The sequence below is a fragment of the Amblyraja radiata genome, chromosome 11 (genome assembly GCF_010909765.2).
Source record: "Amblyraja radiata isolate CabotCenter1 chromosome 11, sAmbRad1.1.pri, whole genome shotgun sequence".
In the NCBI taxonomy this organism is placed as follows: Eukaryota; Metazoa; Chordata; class Chondrichthyes; order Rajiformes; family Rajidae; genus Amblyraja; species Amblyraja radiata.
In genome coordinates this window covers 16575584-16594532 of record NC_045966.1, presented here as the reverse complement: position 1 = coordinate 16594532, position 18949 = coordinate 16575584, and the positions used below count along the sequence as shown (strand labels likewise).

Sequence of the window (18949 nt, the reverse complement as noted above, 5' to 3'; positions counted from 1 at the left end):
ACAGCTAACACTGCCCTCCAGCTTCGTGTCATCCGCAAACTTGGAGATGTTGCATTCAATTCCCTCGTCCAAATCATTAATATATATTGTAAATAGCTGGGGTCCCAGCACTGAGCCTTGCGGTACCCCACTAGTCACTGCCCGCCATTGTGAAAAGGACCCGTTTACTCCTACTCTTTGCTTCCTGTCTGCCAGCCAGTTCTCTATCCACATCAATACTGAACCCCCAATACCGTGTGCTTTAAGTTTGCATACTAATCTCTTATGTGGGACCTTGTCGATAGCCTTCTGAAAGTCCAGATATAACACATCCACTGGTTCTCCCTTATCCACTCTACTAGTTACATCCTCGAAAAATTCTATAAGATTCGTCAGACATGATTTACCTTTCATAAATCCATGCTGACTTTGTCCAATGATTTCACCACTTTCCAAATGTGCTGCTATCCCATCTTTAATAACTGATTCTAGCAGTTTCCCCACTACCGATGTTAGACTAACTGGTCTGTAATTCCCCGTTTTCTCTCCCCCTCCCTTTTTAAAAAGTGGGGTTACATTAGCTACCCTCCAATCCTCAGGAACTACTCCAGAATCTAAAGAGTTTAAAAAAATTATCACTAATGCACCCACTATTTCTGGGGCTACTTCCTTAAGTACTCTGGGATGCAGCCTATCTGGCCCTGGGGATTTATCGGCCTTTAATCCATTCAATTTACCTAACCACTTCCCGGCTAACACTTATCATACATCACCTGGCAAGTCAACAATTATTTGCCTATTTGCTTCAGCAGCCCCCTCCCCTGACCACCATCACTGTTCCAACCACCATTGGTATCCAATTACTGTCACACCCTTCCCTGACTATAATATGATTTCTCCTGAGTACCACAAGACATTTGGTTTCCCTAGAATGTAGATTGAAAGGGAAGGTGCACACATTGAGTTTCACATCCCAGGTCCTCTCTGACTTTGTGGTGCTAATCCATGGAAGAGCCTGGGCACGTTCATTATCCAACCGCATGCAACTCTTGGGATTTTTTATCCCACATTGATGGTTCACAATGGTCCACACCAAGTATGCAGAGACAAGCTTTCAGAAAGCAGGCGAGGCCTGCTTCAATGTTACTTAAAGGAGACACGAGAGCCTGCCGATACTGAAATCCTGAGCAAAAGTGTTGGAACAACTCAACCGGTCCGGCAGCATCTGTGGCAGGAAATGAACAGACAATGATTCGGGTCGGGATTTTCTTCACAGTAACGATCAGTTTAGTTACTTTATTTTAGGGATATAGTGCAGAAACATGCCCTTTGGCCCATCTGCGCCTACCAGCGATCCCCGAACACTAGCACTATCCTATGCACTAGGTGCAATTTACAATTTTTATCGAAGTCAAATTAGCCTACAAACCTGTAGGCCTTTGGAGTGTGGGAGGAAACCTGAACGCCCTTGGGAAAATCCATGCAGCCATGGGGAGAACGTACAAACTCCGTACAAACAGCACCCATAGTCAGGATCACACCGGGGACTCTGGCGCTGTAATGCAGTAACTCTTCCACCATGCTGCTTTCTTGATGATATTTGTTCCAAAGAACGTGAATCTTTCAAAATCTCTACTTCGGCACCATCAATGTAGGGGTGTGTGTACAGCTTTGCTTCCTGAAATTCTTTAGAGGGGTCCCAATCCGGAATGTCGTCTGTCTATTTCCTTCCACAGAGCTGGCTGAACCACTGAGTTCCTCCAGCACTTTGTGTTTTACTTAAAGGAGAAAAGGACCTGCATAGTGGGAGGTGGAGACCGCTTTGAGAACATTCCCTGGGATAGTCCTCTTCAATTAAGAGAGTTAAACAAAACATTGTCTCTCTTCAGGTCCCCAGTCACCCATTTACAGAAATTGACCTAGAAATTGACCAGAAAACCCCCCTGAAATAATGGCAAATCAAGCATATTATAAGACTAAGGAACTTTGTCTAACTAGTGAAGAAAATTAACTGGAGAAATTACAGTCAAAAGCCGAAGAAACCCTTATCAAGATCTATTCAAGTATAAAAGTATGGATTAAATAGAGCTCTTTATACTATTCAAGTATAAAAATATGTTAGATAGACCTCTTAGGGATAGCGGAGTTAAGGGATATGGAGCGAAGGCTGGAACGGGGTACTGATTGTGGATGATCAGCCATGATCACATTGAATGGGGGTGTTGGCACCTATTATCTACTGTCTATTCTCTAAAATTAAATCAAATCCTACCCACAATGAACACCGCTCAATTGAATCTGGCCTGATCCTGAGGATTTAAGTTATTTTTAATACCAGACATGCTCCAACATATTTTGTGAGAACTGCAAGGGTCAGGATGAGTGGCTAGACGAGAATTCCCTGGTCCTTCTCGCCCACAACCTCGATTTTTAAAAGAGGTGCCAGCAAAAAAAAGAGATGCATTGGCTTTGGTCTTGCAAACGTCCAAAGCATTTTACAGCTAATGAAATATGTACTTCTGAAGCATATTCAGGGTGGCAATGGAATGAATATGGCAGTAAATTAGTACATGGTAAATATTCACAGGCAACGGTAGGATGACTACCAAATAATTTGTCTCCAGATGTGTTGAGGAACATAAATCAGAAACCCTTCCATTGTAATATTTTGCAATTAAAAGTTTGCAGCTACAATTGTTGCCTGTTACATTGATTGCTAATGTTGCCAAAGGAAATAATCGTGTGGTAAAGTTGCTTTACAAAGTACAGTGGTAATATGTTTAATATGAAATGCCCTTGAGTTTAATCACGTTATCTAGATTACTCATTATTTTTCTAATTTTCGTTTGACCTGGGGGTTCAGTATTGATGTGGATAGAGAACTGGCTGGCAGACAGGAAGCAAAGAGTAGGAGTAAACGGATCCTTTTCACAATGGCAGGCAGTGACTAGTGGGGTACCGCAAGGCTCAGTTCTGGGACCCCAGCTATTTACGATATATATTAATGATTTGGATGAGGGAATTGAATGCAACATCTCCAAGTTTGTGGATGACACGAAGCTGGGGGGCAGTGTTAGCTGTGAAGAGGATGCTAGGAGGCTGCAAGGTGACTTGGATAGGCTGGGTGAGTGGGCAAATGCATGGCAGATGCAGTATAATGTGGATAAATGTGAGGTTATCCACTTTGGTGGCAAAAATAGGAAAGTAGATTATTATCTGAATGGTGGCCGATTAGGAAAGGGGGAGATGCAACGAGACCTGGGTGTCATGGTACACCAGTCATTAAAAGTAGGCATGCAGGTGCAGCAGGCAGTGAAGAAGGCGAATGGTATGTTAGCATTCATAGCAAAAGGATTTGAGTATAGGAGCAGGGAGGTTCTACTGCAGTTGTACAGGGTCTTGGTGAGACCACACCTGGAGTATTGCGTACAGTTTTGGTCTCCTAATCTGAGGAAAGACATTCTTGCCATAGAGGGAGTACAGAGAAGGTTCACCAGACTGATTACTGGGATGTCAGGACTTTCATATGAAGAAAGACTGGATAGACTCGGTTTGTACTCGCTAGAATTTAGAAGATTGAGGGGGGATCTTATAGAAACGTACAAAATTCTTAAGGGGTTGGACAGGCTAGATGCAAAAAGATTGTTCCCGATGTTGGGGAAGTCCAGAACAAGGGGTCACAGTTTAAGGATAAGGGGGAAATCTTTTAGGTCCGAGATGAGGAAAACTTTTTTCACACAGAGAGTGGTGAATCTCTGGAATTCTCTCCCGCAGAAGGTAATTGAGGCCAGTTCATTGGCTATATTTAAGAGGGAGTTAGATGTGGCCCTTGTGGCTAAAGGGATCAGGGGGTATGGAGAGAAGGCAGGTACAGGATACTGAGTTGGATGATCAGCCATGATCATATTGAATGGCGGTGCAGGCTCGAAGGGCCGAATGGCCTACTCCTGCACCTGTTTTCTATGTCTATGTCTATGACCTCCTTGGAGCTTGAGGAGATGAGATAACCAGTTGCTTGCCAACATGTTTCCTAGATATTGTATATTCTATATTTTAGTCATATGTTTGTATGTACTATATATAAGCCAAAATTCCTATTTTAATTCATCACAGATTTCTTCACAATAACAATTATATATTTTAATCCCCCACTGTAAATACTGCATCTCGGCCTCAATCCATCCACAGAACTTTATTGTTTTGGTTTGGCAATGCTTTATCCAAACAAGAGATAAACATATTTTCAAAAGTAGCAGTTGTAATGAGGTGGACCATCGTCATAGATACATCGGAATCAATGATCCTGACCACTGATACAGTGTGGAAACAGGCCATTCGGCCCAACTTGCCCACACCGGCCAACAATGTCCCAGCTATACTAGTCCCACTTGGCTGCGCTTGGTCCATATCCCCTCAAACCTGTCCTATCCATGTATCTGTCTAACTGTTTCTTAAACGATGGGATAGTCCCAGCCTCAACTACCTCCTCTGGCAGCTTGTTCCATACACCCACCATCCTTTGCGTGAAAAAGTTACCCCTTGGATTCCTATTAAATCTTTTCTCCGTCACTTTAAACCTATGTCCTCTGGTCCTCAATTCCCCTACTCTGGGCAAGAGACTCTGTGCATCTACCCGATCTATTCCTCTCATGATTTCGTACACCTCAATAAGATCTCACCCCTCATGCTCCTGCGCTCCATGGAATAAAGACCCAGCCTACTCAACCTCTCTCTATAGCTCACACCCTCTAGTCCTGGCAACATCCTCGTAAATCTTTTCTGAACCCTTTCAAGCTTGGCAATATCTTTCCTGTAACATGGTGCCCAGAACTGAACACAATATTCTAAATGCAGTCTCACCAACATCTTATACAACTGCAACATGACCTCCCAACTTCTATACTCAATACTCTGACTGATGAAGGCCAAAATGCCAAAAGGCTTTTTGGCCTCCTTATCCACCTGTGACTCGACCTTCAAAGAACCATGTACCTGTGGTCCTAGATCCCTCTGGTCTACAACACTACCCAGAGGCCTACCATTTACTGTGTAGGTCCTGCCTTTGTTCAACATCCCAAAATGCAACACCTCACACTTCTCTGTATTAAATTCCATCAACCATTCCTCCGCCCACCTGGCCAATCGATCCAGATCCTGCAGCAATCATTCACAACCATCTTCACAATCTGCAAAACCACTAACTTTTGTATTATCAGCAAACTTGCTAATCTTGCCCTGTGTGTTCTCATCCAAATCATTGATGTAGATGACAAACAATAACAGGCCCAGCACCGAACCCTGAGGCACACCACTAGTCACAGGCCGCCCGTCCAATAAGCAACCTTCCACTATCACCCTCTCCTTTCTTCCATGGAGCCAATTTGCTATCCATTCAGCTATCTCTCCTTGGATTCCATGCGATCTAACCTTCCAGAGCAGCCTACCATGCGGAACCTTGTTGAATGCCTTACTGAAATCCATGTACACATCTACAGCTCTGCCCTCATCAACCTTTTTGGTCATGTCTTCAAAAAATTCAATCAGATTTGTGAGACACGACCTCCCATGCACAAAGCTATGCTGACTATCCCTCATAGGCCCTTGCCCATCCAAATGCCTGTATAACCTATCCATCAGAATACTCTCTAGTATTCCAACTCCAGATGTTAAGCTCACCGGCCTATAGTTCCCAGCATTTTACCTGCAGCCCTTCATGAAAAGAAGCACGCATTTGCCACCTCCAGTCTTTCGACACCTCTCCTGTATTTAAGGACGACTCGTAAATTTCAACCAGGGCTCCCGCAATTTCCTCTCTAGATTCCCGCAATGTCCTTGGATATATCTGATCAGGCCCTGGAGATTTATCTACCTCGACAGTATCTTCAGTACTTCTTCGATGGTAACACTGACTGCTCTCAAGACACTTCAATTGACTGCCGCAAGTTCCTCCGTCCTACTGCCTTTCTCCTCGGTAAATACAGAGGAGAAATACTCATTGAGGACTTTGCCCATCTCCTGTGGCTGCACACAGGGGTGACCGCTTTGATTACTGAGTGGTCCCAATCTCTCTCGAGTCACCCTTTCCCTCCTTCTCTATCTATCTAGGTACTAACTAAAGTATTGTCTTGTTTGTCTGTCTGTCTGTGAGATCAAGGAACTACGCCAAAACAGTACACAATAGCGCGAACATTTTTGCAGAATCTTACTCAGCTTATTCCCGTGGTCGTTCGTATCAAGTTTCTTCACATTTGATGTTATGTTTTACAAGAAATGTTACATTTTTAAACTTAAAAACTCAAGATTTTGGAATAAAGGGGGGGACCTACGCCAAAACGGTACACGGTAGCGCATACATTTTTGCATCACCTTACGCACCTTTGTCCCGTGGTCGTTTCTGTCAGGTTTCCTTCAGATTTGATGTTATATTTCACAAGTTATTGATATTTAAATGTTTCAAAAAGCCAAATTCTCAGAATAACTGTTGCTATGCTATGAGAGGTTTCTGACAGTTGTAGGGATGATGTCACAATGGCATCTCACAGTGGCCCTTCACTCTAAAGGGGACGCACATATCCTGATTTGTGACAGCACACTTCTAAAAACATTCCACTTGGCCGATGTTCCTTTTCCCTCAAATAACCTGCTCCAGTCAACTTGAGCGAGACCTTCTTTCATACCCTCAAAGTTCGTCTATGTTGATTTGAGCATGGAAGGGAAGGACGACAAGACAATGAAGATACTGCTTATGTACCTAGTTGGACCGCAAGGGAGAGAGCTCTACCAAACGCTAGAGACACGGACGCCGGAGGGCAACGTACAAGAAGTTACGCTAGAGCAAGCTCTCGATGCTTTCGAACAGCATTGTCAACCCTTGAAGAATGAGACCATCAACAGGTATAGATTCTTTACGAGGAGCCAAGAAAGAGGGGAGACATTTGATTTGTTTTGACTTGTGATTTGCAGCTCATTGCGGTTTCAGAGAGTTGAAGGATTCACTGATACGTGATAGAATAATATGCAGGACATGAGATGACATGCTGTGGGAGAGACTTCTCCGTGAAACCTCACATGACTTAGAAAAGTGTGTGAAGGCATGGCAGGCTTCAGCGCTTCAAGGCCAGAGTTGATGGCCTGGTAGGTGACCAACTACAAGAGTTTTGTGCAGTGAGACAAGAGGGGAAAAGATACCAGCCAACCACACAGTGCAAATACTGCGGATACAAACTTGAGAGGAAGAAGGAGAAATATCCGGCACATGGCCGGGAGTGTTTCAAATGCCATAAGAATGGTCATTTCGCATCGCAATGCACGGAAAAGCTGGTGCAACAGAAGAACCAGAAGAAAGAAAAGAAAGGGAAAAAAACCTGTGCATGCAGTGGAGGAAGTGGAGAGTTCCAGTGATGAGTATAATGACAGTCAAGAGGATGATGAAATTCACACAATGGAACTGCAACCAGAAGCAGTAAAAGCAGAGAGTGTGCACAGTGTAGAGGAGACTCAATTCCCAAAGAAAATCTTTGTGACCATGATGCTGAAAGGGAAGGAAGTAAAAGTGGACAGTGGAGCCACATGTAACATCATTCACAAGATGTATGCAAAGGATGTGGATGAAACCAAGCGAGGTTAGACTAGTGAACTCAAAGAATGGAAGGAAATACAAAGTAAAGTTTGTGGTCCTGGAGGAAGACTGCATTCCAATCCTGGGAAGCAGGGCAGCCCAGCAGATGGAGCTCATCTCAGTGTGTAAAGAGAACATAATGACATTGAATGGCAGTGAAATCCCTCTGAGCAAGGAAAGACTGATGGCTGAGTATGCTGATGTGTTTAAAGGGACATGTAAATTTGGGGGCAAGTACCATCTGCAGGTAGATGACAGCATAACGCCGGTGATCCATCCACCACGAAGAGTCCCTGTAGCCTGATGGAGTAAGCTGAAAGAGGAGTTAGGCAGACCAACAGGAGCTGAAATAATTGCCCCAGTAGAGACCCACACTCAATGGGTATCCAGCCTTGTGTGTGTAGAAAAGCCCAATTGAAAGTTGAGAGTGTGGTTAGACCCGAGGGATCTGAACAAGGGGCTGAAAAGAAGTCATTACCCAATGACGACGATCGAAGATGTCCTCACAGAAGGGCTAATAATGGGAAAAAAGCTCATACTTAAATTCTGGAAAAATGCGCCCACACCAACAATAAAAATGTGGACATCAAATATGTTTGAAACATTACATCTGGAAGAGATGAGATTCCTCTTAGCAGGTAAAGCAAACCAATTCCAAAAGACGTGGTCTACGTTTATGGACCTATTACAAGCATGAGGTGCAATAGTAACTTTAAAAATAAATAAATAAATAAATGGTATCAGGACCTGGCATTGGGAGATAAAACAACAAAAACAGACTTGGTTGGTAGTCTTTCTGCGGAGTTTGATGTTATAATAGAGCGATTGTCCTTACTTTCTTTTTCTTTCTTTTCTAGGGTCTACTTTCTTACTTTACTTCCTTCTCTAACTTCTTTTCTAAGGGGCTTTCTTTTCCCAACACTCTCTTGCACTTCACAACTCTTGCGCACCTTCTTTACTTTCCTTACTTCTATCTTTTTCTTAAAGCTTTAAAAAAAAAAAAAATGAAGCGGTACAAAAAATGTATTAAGATATATGTGTTGTGTGTTATTGTAATTTACCGTACTTCTAATAAAAAGAAAAAGAAAAAAAAAAGAAAAAAAAAAAGAAGATGTCCTCACAGATCTGATTGACGCCAAGGTCTTTAGCACGTTTGACGCCAAGAATGGGCTTTGGCATGTGGCACTGGATGATGAGAGTTCTCAGCTTACGACATTTAACACACCATATGGCAGATGTAGATGGAGACGCATGCCATTTGGTCTGTCCATGCCCCCTGAAGAGTTCCAGCGATGACATTACCAAGTGTTGGAGGGCCTGGAAGGAGTGAGGTCTGTTGCTGACGACATCCTAGTGTTTGGGAAAGGAAAAACTGCACAGGAAGCAGAAAGAGACCATGACAGGAAGGTCATAGCTCTGATAGAGAGATGTCGTGACAGAAACCAGAAGCTGAACATAGAGAAGGCAAAGCTCAAGGTGAAGGAAGTCACTTTCATAGGACATAGAGTTTCTGCTGCAGGACTGAAACCAGATCCAAGGAAGGTAGAAGCAGTGCTACAGGTGCCTAACCCAACAGATGTCCAAGGAGTTCAGCGATTTATTGGGTTTGTTAACTACTTGAGCAAATTCCTTCCTGCACTAAGCGACCTATGTGAACCGCTACGCAAAATGACACAGAAGGATGTAATTTGGTGTTGGGCAGAGGTGCATGACAGGGCGGTGATGGAAATAAAGAAGCTAGTAACTGCAGAGCCAGTACTCAGATACTATGATCCATCCAAGGAGCTGACATTACAGGCCGATGCGTCAGAAACTGGACTTGGTGCGGCGCTGATGCAGGAGGGCCATCCAGTTGCCTATGCCAGCAGGGCCCTGATGGATGCGGAGACCAGATATGCACAAATAGAAAAAGAATTGCTGGAAGTGGTGGTTGGTCTAGAGAGGTTCCATGTGTACATATATGGAAGGCCAGTGAATGTGCAGTCAGACCATAAGCCACTGGAGATAATCGCCACAAAACCACTTCATCGTGCACCAAAGAGATTGCAGAGGATGCTGGTGAGGATGCAGACCTATGATGTGTCAATAAGATACAGACCAGGGAAGGAGATGCAACTTGCGGACACGCTGAGTAGAGCATATATTCACACTGGCAAGACGTCAGTGACCATGAGAGAACTGAAGACTGTAAACCTGGCAAGGCACATCATAATATCACAGCCTCTGCTAAATGGCATAAGGGATGCAACGAAAAAAGATGAGACTACAAAAGGTGATCAAACGAGGCTGGCCAAAGATCACGAAGGATGTTGACCCAGAACCTATCTCCTATTTCCATGTGATGGACGAGCTGAGTGTGGAGATGACCTCATATTCAGAGGAGAGAGAGTAATCATCCCTAAAGCCAGGAGACGAGACATGATCACACGAGTACATGACTCCCACATTGGTGTGAATGGTTGTCTAAGAAGAGCAAGAGAATGTCTGCACTGGCCCAGAATTAGAGCAGAAATCAAGGACTTTGTACAGAAATGTGAGACGTCAAGCTCAAGGGAAAGAGCAACAAAAAGAAACACTTCATTCCCATGAAATTCCAGAGAGGCCATGGGTGAAGGTGGGTGCAGATTTGTTCCACTTGGATGGAAGGAACTATTTGATCACTGTGGACTACTTTTCAGGATATTGGGAAACGGACTATCTAGAGAAAACACTGGCAGTTAATGTCATCCAAAAAAATCAAAGGCCAGTTCACAAGATATGGAATACCCGATCAGCTCATCACAGACAATGGGCCACAGTTCACAGCTGAGGAATTCGAAAGATTTGCCAAGAAGTGGCAGTTTGAACATACGACCGCATCACCCCATTATCCACAGAGTAATGGAAAGGCGGGGAGCAGTGTGAAAGTTGCGAAGTCATTGCTGAGGAAGGCTAAGGCTGCAGGAGCTGACCCTTTCCTGAGCATACTAGCTTTTCGCAACACACCAACACCTGGCATGAGTAGCAGTCCAGTACAAAGATTGATGAACAGACGTACCGGGGCCATACTACCAACTACTCCGAGGCTGCTCAAACCTGAAATTCAGAAAAAGGTAGGAGCTGAGTTGAGAGCAGCTAGAGACAGACAAGCAGACTCAACAACAGAGGATCCCAAGATCTGATTCTCCTGAAAGCTGGTGATCCAGTTCGAGTGAAGCCGACTGGTGACTGACATCAGCCCTGGAGGAAGGCTGTGGTTGTAGGCCGTGTTGCGCAACCCAGATTTTATGAAGTCAGAACTGGGGACGGCGTAATATATCGTCGGAATCGGCCCCATCTGAGGAAGACCAAAGAGCCATTTCATCGCGCTGATGTTGACCTGGATGACCTGGTGACGTCGCCTTAACCTGAGCAAGACAATCGACCTATGACCCAACCACCGGTCCCCAGGGAGCATCAAACCCTGACAACAAGATCTGGTAGATGCGTTCGAAAACCACTATCTGCAGGATTATGTGCCCTAATAAGGATAGCGCTTATACATGTGGTTGATTATAGATTTAAAAGGCGATTAGGTTATGTTAAAAAAGTTATTGTTATATTGTTCTTTTATAGTTTGATATGCATAGTTTTATTTAGAAGTAGTGGTAATGGCCATTTTAAAACGAAATAAATAAATAAATAAACAAATAAATAGACGAGTAAATAAATAAATAAATAAATAAATAGATAGATGGAAAGGGGAAAGGGAATGAGTAACCAGGCATGTGTTGTTCAAAGTTTAGATAATTCCGAGCACTGAACTGTCGCAGATCCAAGGAATGAGAATTTGGAAGCTACCACGGAAATGGACTGTCGGACACATGTTGGACTCAAGGGCCCGTCCCATGGGCATGCGACCTGCATGCGGCAAGCGCGACCTAAAGGGCCGGTCCCACCAGCATGCGCCTGCATGCGGCAAGCGCGACCTAACGTGATCGCTTGAGCCGTACGGCCTCGAGGGGCCGGTCCCACTTCGATCGCTGGAGCCGTATGGAGTTGTGCGGAGCTGGTCCTGACATCGCGCCTGGGCTCCGAAAAACTGACCGTGTTTAAAAATTCCGCGCGGCAACGGCCTGCTGGCCCGCAGCCGCCTCGACGCCGTGTCACTCACTCGACCTCCACGCAGCTCCCACTTCTGGTTTGGTTGCGCTTGTCGCATGCCATACGGCTCAAGTGACCACGTTAGGTCGTGCTTGCCGCATGCAGGTCGCATGCCCGTGGGACAGGCCCTTCAGTGTAGTAAGATGCGATGGAAGAAATTTAATTTATTGCGAAACATGTAACGTGCCTGTACATATGTGTTTGTAAACAAAGGGGGATGTAATGGGAATAGCGCCATCTGTGGTGCAGTACCGATGATGCAATACCCATGAGGCAGTTGCCAAGATGGATCCTGAACCCAAGGCTCGAGTGTAAAGCCTCTGTTAATTAGTTGTGAAGCTGTAATGGAAGAGTTTACAGTAAGGAAATACAATATTAAAACACCCCAGTTGAGCATTTTAACACGTGGACCATCTCCGTCCCTATCCATAACTATCTTAAACCTAATCGAACTGTGATCATTGGTCCCAAAAGGCTCCTCCACAAACACTTCTATAACTTGCCCTTCCCAATTTCCCAATACTAGATCCAGCGTTGCCCTCTCACGTGTGCTTAAGAAAACTCTCCTGAACACTTTTGAGGAATTGCACCCTATTTAAACCCTTCACACTATGATTTTCCCAGTCTATATTGGGAAAGTGAAAATCCGCTGCTACAACAGCCTTATTTGACCTGCAGCTGTCTGCAATCTCCCGGCATATTTGTTCTTCTAATTCCTGTTGACCATCCGGGGGTCTGTAGTCCACACCCAACAAGTTGATCATCCCTTTCTTGTTCCTCCGCTCCACCCACATGGCCTCACTAGACGAACCATCCATAATGTCACTTCTGATCACTGCCGTGATATTCTCCTTAACCAACAATGCAACCCCTCCTCTTTTTCCCTCACCCATGTCTCTCCTGAAGCTCCTGTACCTCGGAACATTAACCAGGTTTCAGTCATGGCTGCAACGTCCCAGTCGCTCGTACCTATCCACGCCCTAAGTTAATCTGCCTTACCCGTCAGGCCCCTTGCATTAGAATTTGTGCAGTTTAAACCAACCCTCCTTCCTCGCTCTCCGCCTTTCACCTGCCTATTCTGTCCACTAACTTGTCCCACACTACCCTCCGTACCAACTTCTAGCCTCTCACGTACCTCTGTCCTGTACGAGATCCCATCCCCCTGCCACTCTAGTTTAAACCCTCCCGTGTAGCATTAGCAAACCTTCCCTCTAGGATGTTGGTCCCACTCCAGTTAAGGTGCAACCCATGCCTTTTGTACAGGTCACGCCTGCCCCAGGAGAGATCCCAATGTTCTAGAAATGTAAATCCCTGCCCCTTGCACCAACTCCTTAGCCCACATTCATTTCCCCTATCTTCCTGTTCTTACCTTTACTTCCACGAGGTACTGGAAGCAATCCTGAGATCACCACCAAGCTGGTCCTGCTTTTCAGTCTTATACCCAATTCCGTAAACTCGTGTTGCAGAACCTCCTTCCTCTTTCTACCTATATCGTTCGTGCCAACATGCACAACAACCTCCGGCTGCTCCCCCTCACTCTTGAGGATGCCGTGCCATCGCTCTGAGACTCTGAGGTCCTGAACCCTGGCGCCAGCAAGGCAACATACCATCCTGGAGATCTCGCCTGCTGCCACAGAATCTCCTGTCCGCACCTCTGACTATCAAGCCACCACCACTTTGGTTCTGCCTGACGTCACTCTTCCCCGTTGAGCCTCAGCACCAGGGTTGTAGTCCAGGTTCATTCAGGAGCCCACACCACTTTGCTCTTCCTGTATCCTCGGTGTGACAACCTCACTGTAGGTCTTGTCCAGGAAACTCTCGTTTTCCTGGATGGTCCTGATGTCTTGCAGCTGCTGCTCCAGTTCCCTAACATGTTCATTCAGGAGCTGCACCTGGACACAATTTATAGAATTGCAGATGTTTTTACTGCAATTCTATTGTATTTGGTTAAACCTCCCCGTGTGAAGTTTAGCTCAGTACAATGTGATTTGAGCAAAATAGTAAATCTTAAAATCCTTGTTAAAGTTTTAGTATGGAAGCATCTTGAGCAATCTGCCACATTTAAAGAATGTTTTCAAGGGCAATCCGTGACCTTTTTAACTGAGATCTGAATTTTTAAATATTTATTTGAAAAAAGGCCTATTATTTCAGTGCAAAGTTCGGTGCTATGATCATAAGTCCTTAACGCAATGTAATTTTATTGTGCAGTTCTAAGCTTCCCAATGGTTTTGTCATTTAATCAAAAACGGCTGTTCTTTAAGCTTGCAGATAATCCACTGTGTTGTAGATGTGACTAGAATATGCAAACAGTTTACAATGCTTGACTCCAGAATGTTTCAGACATGAATTTAGAATTTGTCTGTGAATTCCTGATATTTTTAAAACAATCTCATTAAAAAAGTGTTACGCAGATAATTGCTAAAATCATACTTTGTTTCATGGTGATTAATCTGATAATAGGAAGATTCCAAATTTTTTGGAAATATTAAAAAGAAAAACTTCAATGCCATTATCACGCCAAAGTGTCCCAAGAGTTCCATGGAAGAGCTGTCAAATTTAAACTGAGGCTAAGTCACATGAGGAGTTAGGGTAAAAGATATGCTCGCCTAGGTAGGTTTTAAAGAATGTCTCAAAAGAGGAAAGACAGCTGGAAAGATCGAGAGATTTAGAGAGAAGATTTCAGAGCATCGGAACTTGGTAACTGAAGAAGTGCCTGAATAATAGACAATAGACAATTGGTGCAGGAGTAGGCCATTTGGCCCTTCGAGCCAGCACCGCCATTCAATGTGATCATGGCTGATCATCCCCAATCAATACCCCGTTCCTGCCTTCTCCCCATATCCCCTGACTCCGCTATTTTTAAGAGCCCTATCTAGCTCTCTCTTGAAAGCATCCAGAGAACCTGCCTCCACCGTCCTCTGAGGCAGAGAATTCCACAGGCTCACAACTCTCTGTGATAAAAAGTGTTTTCTCCCAATAGACCACATTAGAAGTACAGGGATATCCTGGAGAGTTTAAATCTGAAGGGGATTATTTGGATGGGGAAGGCAAAACCATGAAAGGATGCTAAAATATAGATGAGAAATTTAATATTAATATATTGCTTAGCCAGGAATCATTATGGTTCAACAAGCAGAGGTAATTGTGAACGGTGTGAAATCGGACAAAGGTGTTGGGGTTTTGGATGCCATCAGATGTACAGAGAATAAACAATGAAAATGAAGAATTAATGAAGATCAATCAAGAAGTCACCAAGGATTTCAGGTACAGATGAGCTGGACAAACGATCAGCATTGAGCAATTTTAAGGAGGTGGAACTTTTTACCAATTTGTAGCCCAGAGCTAAGAACAGTTTTGACACCAAAGCTGTCAAATGTGACAGGCAGATTTAATGATATTTCCAACATTCCTCCCTATTGGCATTGTAACTCCGGTCTCTCCCAACCTCATAGAACAGTGGTAGGTTTTTAGTACATTTTCAGTTTGCTAGTACTAGTGAGTCAAAGCCACTTTTAATACGTTATAGAGTCATTTCTAGGGTTTGATTGAAACTTTTAGAATGCCATTAAATTATGATATAATGGAATTAGTAAATAACAAAATTCTTTGAACGTTACAGTGATCCTCAAAATATTTGGATAAAGTCAGTGTAATAAGGAACACTTAATGACATTTCTTTTTTTTTAGTTTATTTTGTTGCAAATGGATTGCTCATTTAGCAAAATTTCAATTTAATAACCTTCAGGGTTTTTCCTATTGATTAATGCAGGCATATTATTGCTAGTGAATTGCATAGTTTACATTTTATTAATTTCCTTTGAGAATTGTAATGGGACAATAGTAGCATTGTTACAAAACCTACCATCAGCGGCGCTACAGATCTGCCACTGCCTGTGCGTGCGATTCCGGAGGCTTTGGGGGTGGGGGGGGGTGGGAATTAAAATGCAGGTTTGTATTGGTTGTCGGAGAGGGATTTCCTCGGGCTGCTAGCTGTTGAAGAAAAATCGTTCGCGCTTCTGTTCCTGTTTTTTTTTTAATTTGCTGGACGATTGCGCCGCTGCATTGAAGTTAAACGCGACTTCTAATGCCTTCAACATCACGGATCGCAATATCAGGACAAAACAAAAGGTATGTTGTTTATTTCACATATTATCTTGCTTTCTGGTGTGACTTCATTTTAATCTAATGACACGAAAAATGTTATTTAGGCCCCCATACGAATCGGCCATGTCTTGTCTGCCGATATGGGCTTAAAATTTATGGCAACAGCAACATTCCAATCGATCACATTCCAGAAACATCCACTCTCAAGGTAATCAAATTCATTGTTTTTTTGCACAATCATGTCACAAGAACATCTAAATCATCAATATTTTCATACTAAATATTCACAGTACAGTTTTAGTCAGATGCATTGTGCAAAAAACTAATGATTTTGATTATCTTGAGAGTGGATGTTTCTGGATTAATTTATGGAAATTAAACGTTAAATTCCTTCCATATGGCATATAAATTCATGATAAAGTGAGATTTAAAAATCATGTTATATTGTGAATTCTTGTGTGAATGGGATCAGTTTGTTATTTGTTATTTGGATACTTAGGCTACTTTAAAAAAATTGCCTTTTCTTAAGAAATTGATAGATGTCTATATCTAGTAATTGCATTTAGATTCATTTAATTGATTAGATGAAACTGATGAATATGATTTTTTTTTAAATGTTTTTTTGGATAATTACTATTTGTTTTAGCGTTTAACTTTATCATTGCTACCTTTTTTTCTATAACTGCAAATATTAACTTGTTTCTGTTAATGCTGTTCAGTGTTTTTTTCCTTTACATTTTAAACAGATGTTTCTGAAGAAGAAATGCAAAATTGTCAATCCAAATGCCCAGCAAAAGAGACTGATTTAGACAGCATTCGCAGAGATTATCCGAATTTGGACTACTCCAAATGTGATGATCTACAGGACATGGGAAAGTAGTGGGCAGAAAGGCATGTCATGCGTGGTTTGAAGAGCAAAAACTTGTAGTTTACAATGCCAAAATTGAAAAGTTGTGGAAAAACAAGGTGTACAAAGTTGCTTATTGGTTACAATCTGAGGAGTATGATGATGCTACTGATTATGATATGCCAATGTACCAGCTAGCAACTGATCTTCTCCATAAAGACTTGGTCTTTTGCTAGAAATTGTAATTTCTTTACCTGTTGCGGACTTACAGCATATAATACAATAATATTAAAGTTCTGATCTTGAGAATATCACATTTTTGAATTTTCAAGGCAGTCTGGGTGTTTATTACTATTTCTGTCACAACGGTCAATTTTGCAATTAGCTATAATTAGGTAACTAACTAATTCTATGCTTAAATTTCAGGTCATCCAACTAAGATGTTTCATATTTGTTTCAGAATGCTTCAATCTATAATAACTGAAAATTTCATTCAGTTCTCTTAATTTTTAAGAAAGTTATGGGCTTTTGACTGTCCTCAATCACAGCTTTTGTGTTAAGTCAATGGAAAAGCAATAGGGAACAAGATGCTAATTTCTGAGAATGAAAATGGCCATAACTTTTTTAATACTGAAGATATGAAAGTGAATTAGGTATCAAATTAGTTATTTCTATGCTTTATCTGATGGGATAAGTTACAAGCTTGATTTTTTTAATCTTAAAATTATGTAACATTCCTAACAATGGTATGATCAACTTTAAATTGCTGTTCAGTTTTGGATCCTGAAGGAATAGTTGAAAAATAAATCTGATCTTTGGACAATAATTTATAGTTGTAAAATGCTTTCATATAAACATTTGTGTTGTCTAATACATTCTGTTTTTATTTTCTCACAGGTTAATGAGATTTACCACGATGAGTCTCTGGGAGCTCACGTCAATGTTGTGCTGGTGCGAATAATCATGCTGAGTTATGGAAAGGTAATTGAAAATCTCTTTCTAACTGAGCATTTATGTAGCCTTCAGTAGAGAAGAAATGATCTTTTTTTATGGTCCCTATAAATCAGCGAGTTATTTTCATACTTGGAAGCTAGGAGTCTCTTCACAGTTGCCAGTGGGGGGGTTCATGGCATTACAGATGCTCTGAAGGTCATCTTGGTCGGGGGTTGGTGGAACAAGAGTGTTAAATATGTTTCATTGTCTTATGTACCACAACGGGACAATGAAATTCTTACTTACTGCTACTTTCCAAGTCTATTAACACAATAAACAACAAATAAATATACAATAATCAGTCTTCTTTGTGCGTTTGAGGCAGCAGAAGTCCGCAGCAGGGTGATGCCATCCGGTTCGACATCTGTAGGTGCCCACCCTAAAAAGGGCGCATGCCCTTGGCGCCAAGCTGCGGCACTGCTGCTGTCTCTGTTTGTTGCCGTATGCCTGACTGAGGTCAGTTGACAGAGCTCACCACGGGGAGGTCGGCAACATGAGCCCTACAATAATCAGTAAAACTTTAATAAGAAAAAACCAGGCCATAATAAAGCAAAACTGAATGTTTTGTGACTACGAAGAGCCACTTTTTCATGACAGTTACATGGATAAAAAAGTTTAGAGGTTTAGAGGGATATGGGCCAAATGCGGGTAGGTTGGACCGGTGTAGATGGGGTGCCTTGGTTGGCATAGGCAAGCTAGGGTGAAGGGCTTGTTTCCATGCCCTATGACTATGATTCTTTAGGGGCTGTCCCACTTGGGCGACCTAATCTGCGAGTTAAGAAGAGTGTCTTCGATCTTCAAGCTCGAGGGCACTCACCTGGAAAGCCTCGAGCTGGATCGACCGTCAGCATTGAAACCGCGAGCTGGATCAACCGACCGCACACACACAAACACATCGCAAAGAAGGGGGCCAGGGAAAGCGGGGGATCGCTGTCTGAAATTCACACCCACGAGGAAGTGGAGGGTAAAATGGTTGCACAGTAATGGTAAGTCCTTTAGAGAGCGCAGAGGGCGGGGGGGGGGGGGGGCTGAAGGGGGGGGGGGGGGGGGGAGGCTGAAGGGGGGGGGGGGGCTGAAGGGGGGGAGCAGGAGTGGAGACACTTTTAGGAAGTATAATAAAGTTTAGCAGGCATTTTAACTACCGGTAGGTTTTCCTTGGTCCTGAAAACTCCAATGAGCCAATTAAAATGCCCGGTCAGCGAAGGAGATTGGCTATGGCTGCCCTCGACTGCCTGTAACTAAATAGCGACCCCACTCCACTGCACTACGAGTTCAAAAGAACCATG

General features: G+C 43.1%; 1 protein-coding gene across 1 annotated transcript in view; it reads left to right on the top strand.

Annotated features, from left to right (window-relative positions):
• Positions 1–18949, top strand: part of LOC116978330 (A disintegrin and metalloproteinase with thrombospondin motifs 2-like) — a 225808-nt gene that overhangs the window by 141169 nt on the left and 65690 nt on the right. The window contains exon 5 of the mRNA XM_033029419.1: positions 17568–17651. Within this exon, the coding sequence (XP_032885310.1) occupies positions 17568–17651 (84 nt within the window). The remainder of the gene's footprint in view (positions 1–17567; positions 17652–18949) is intronic.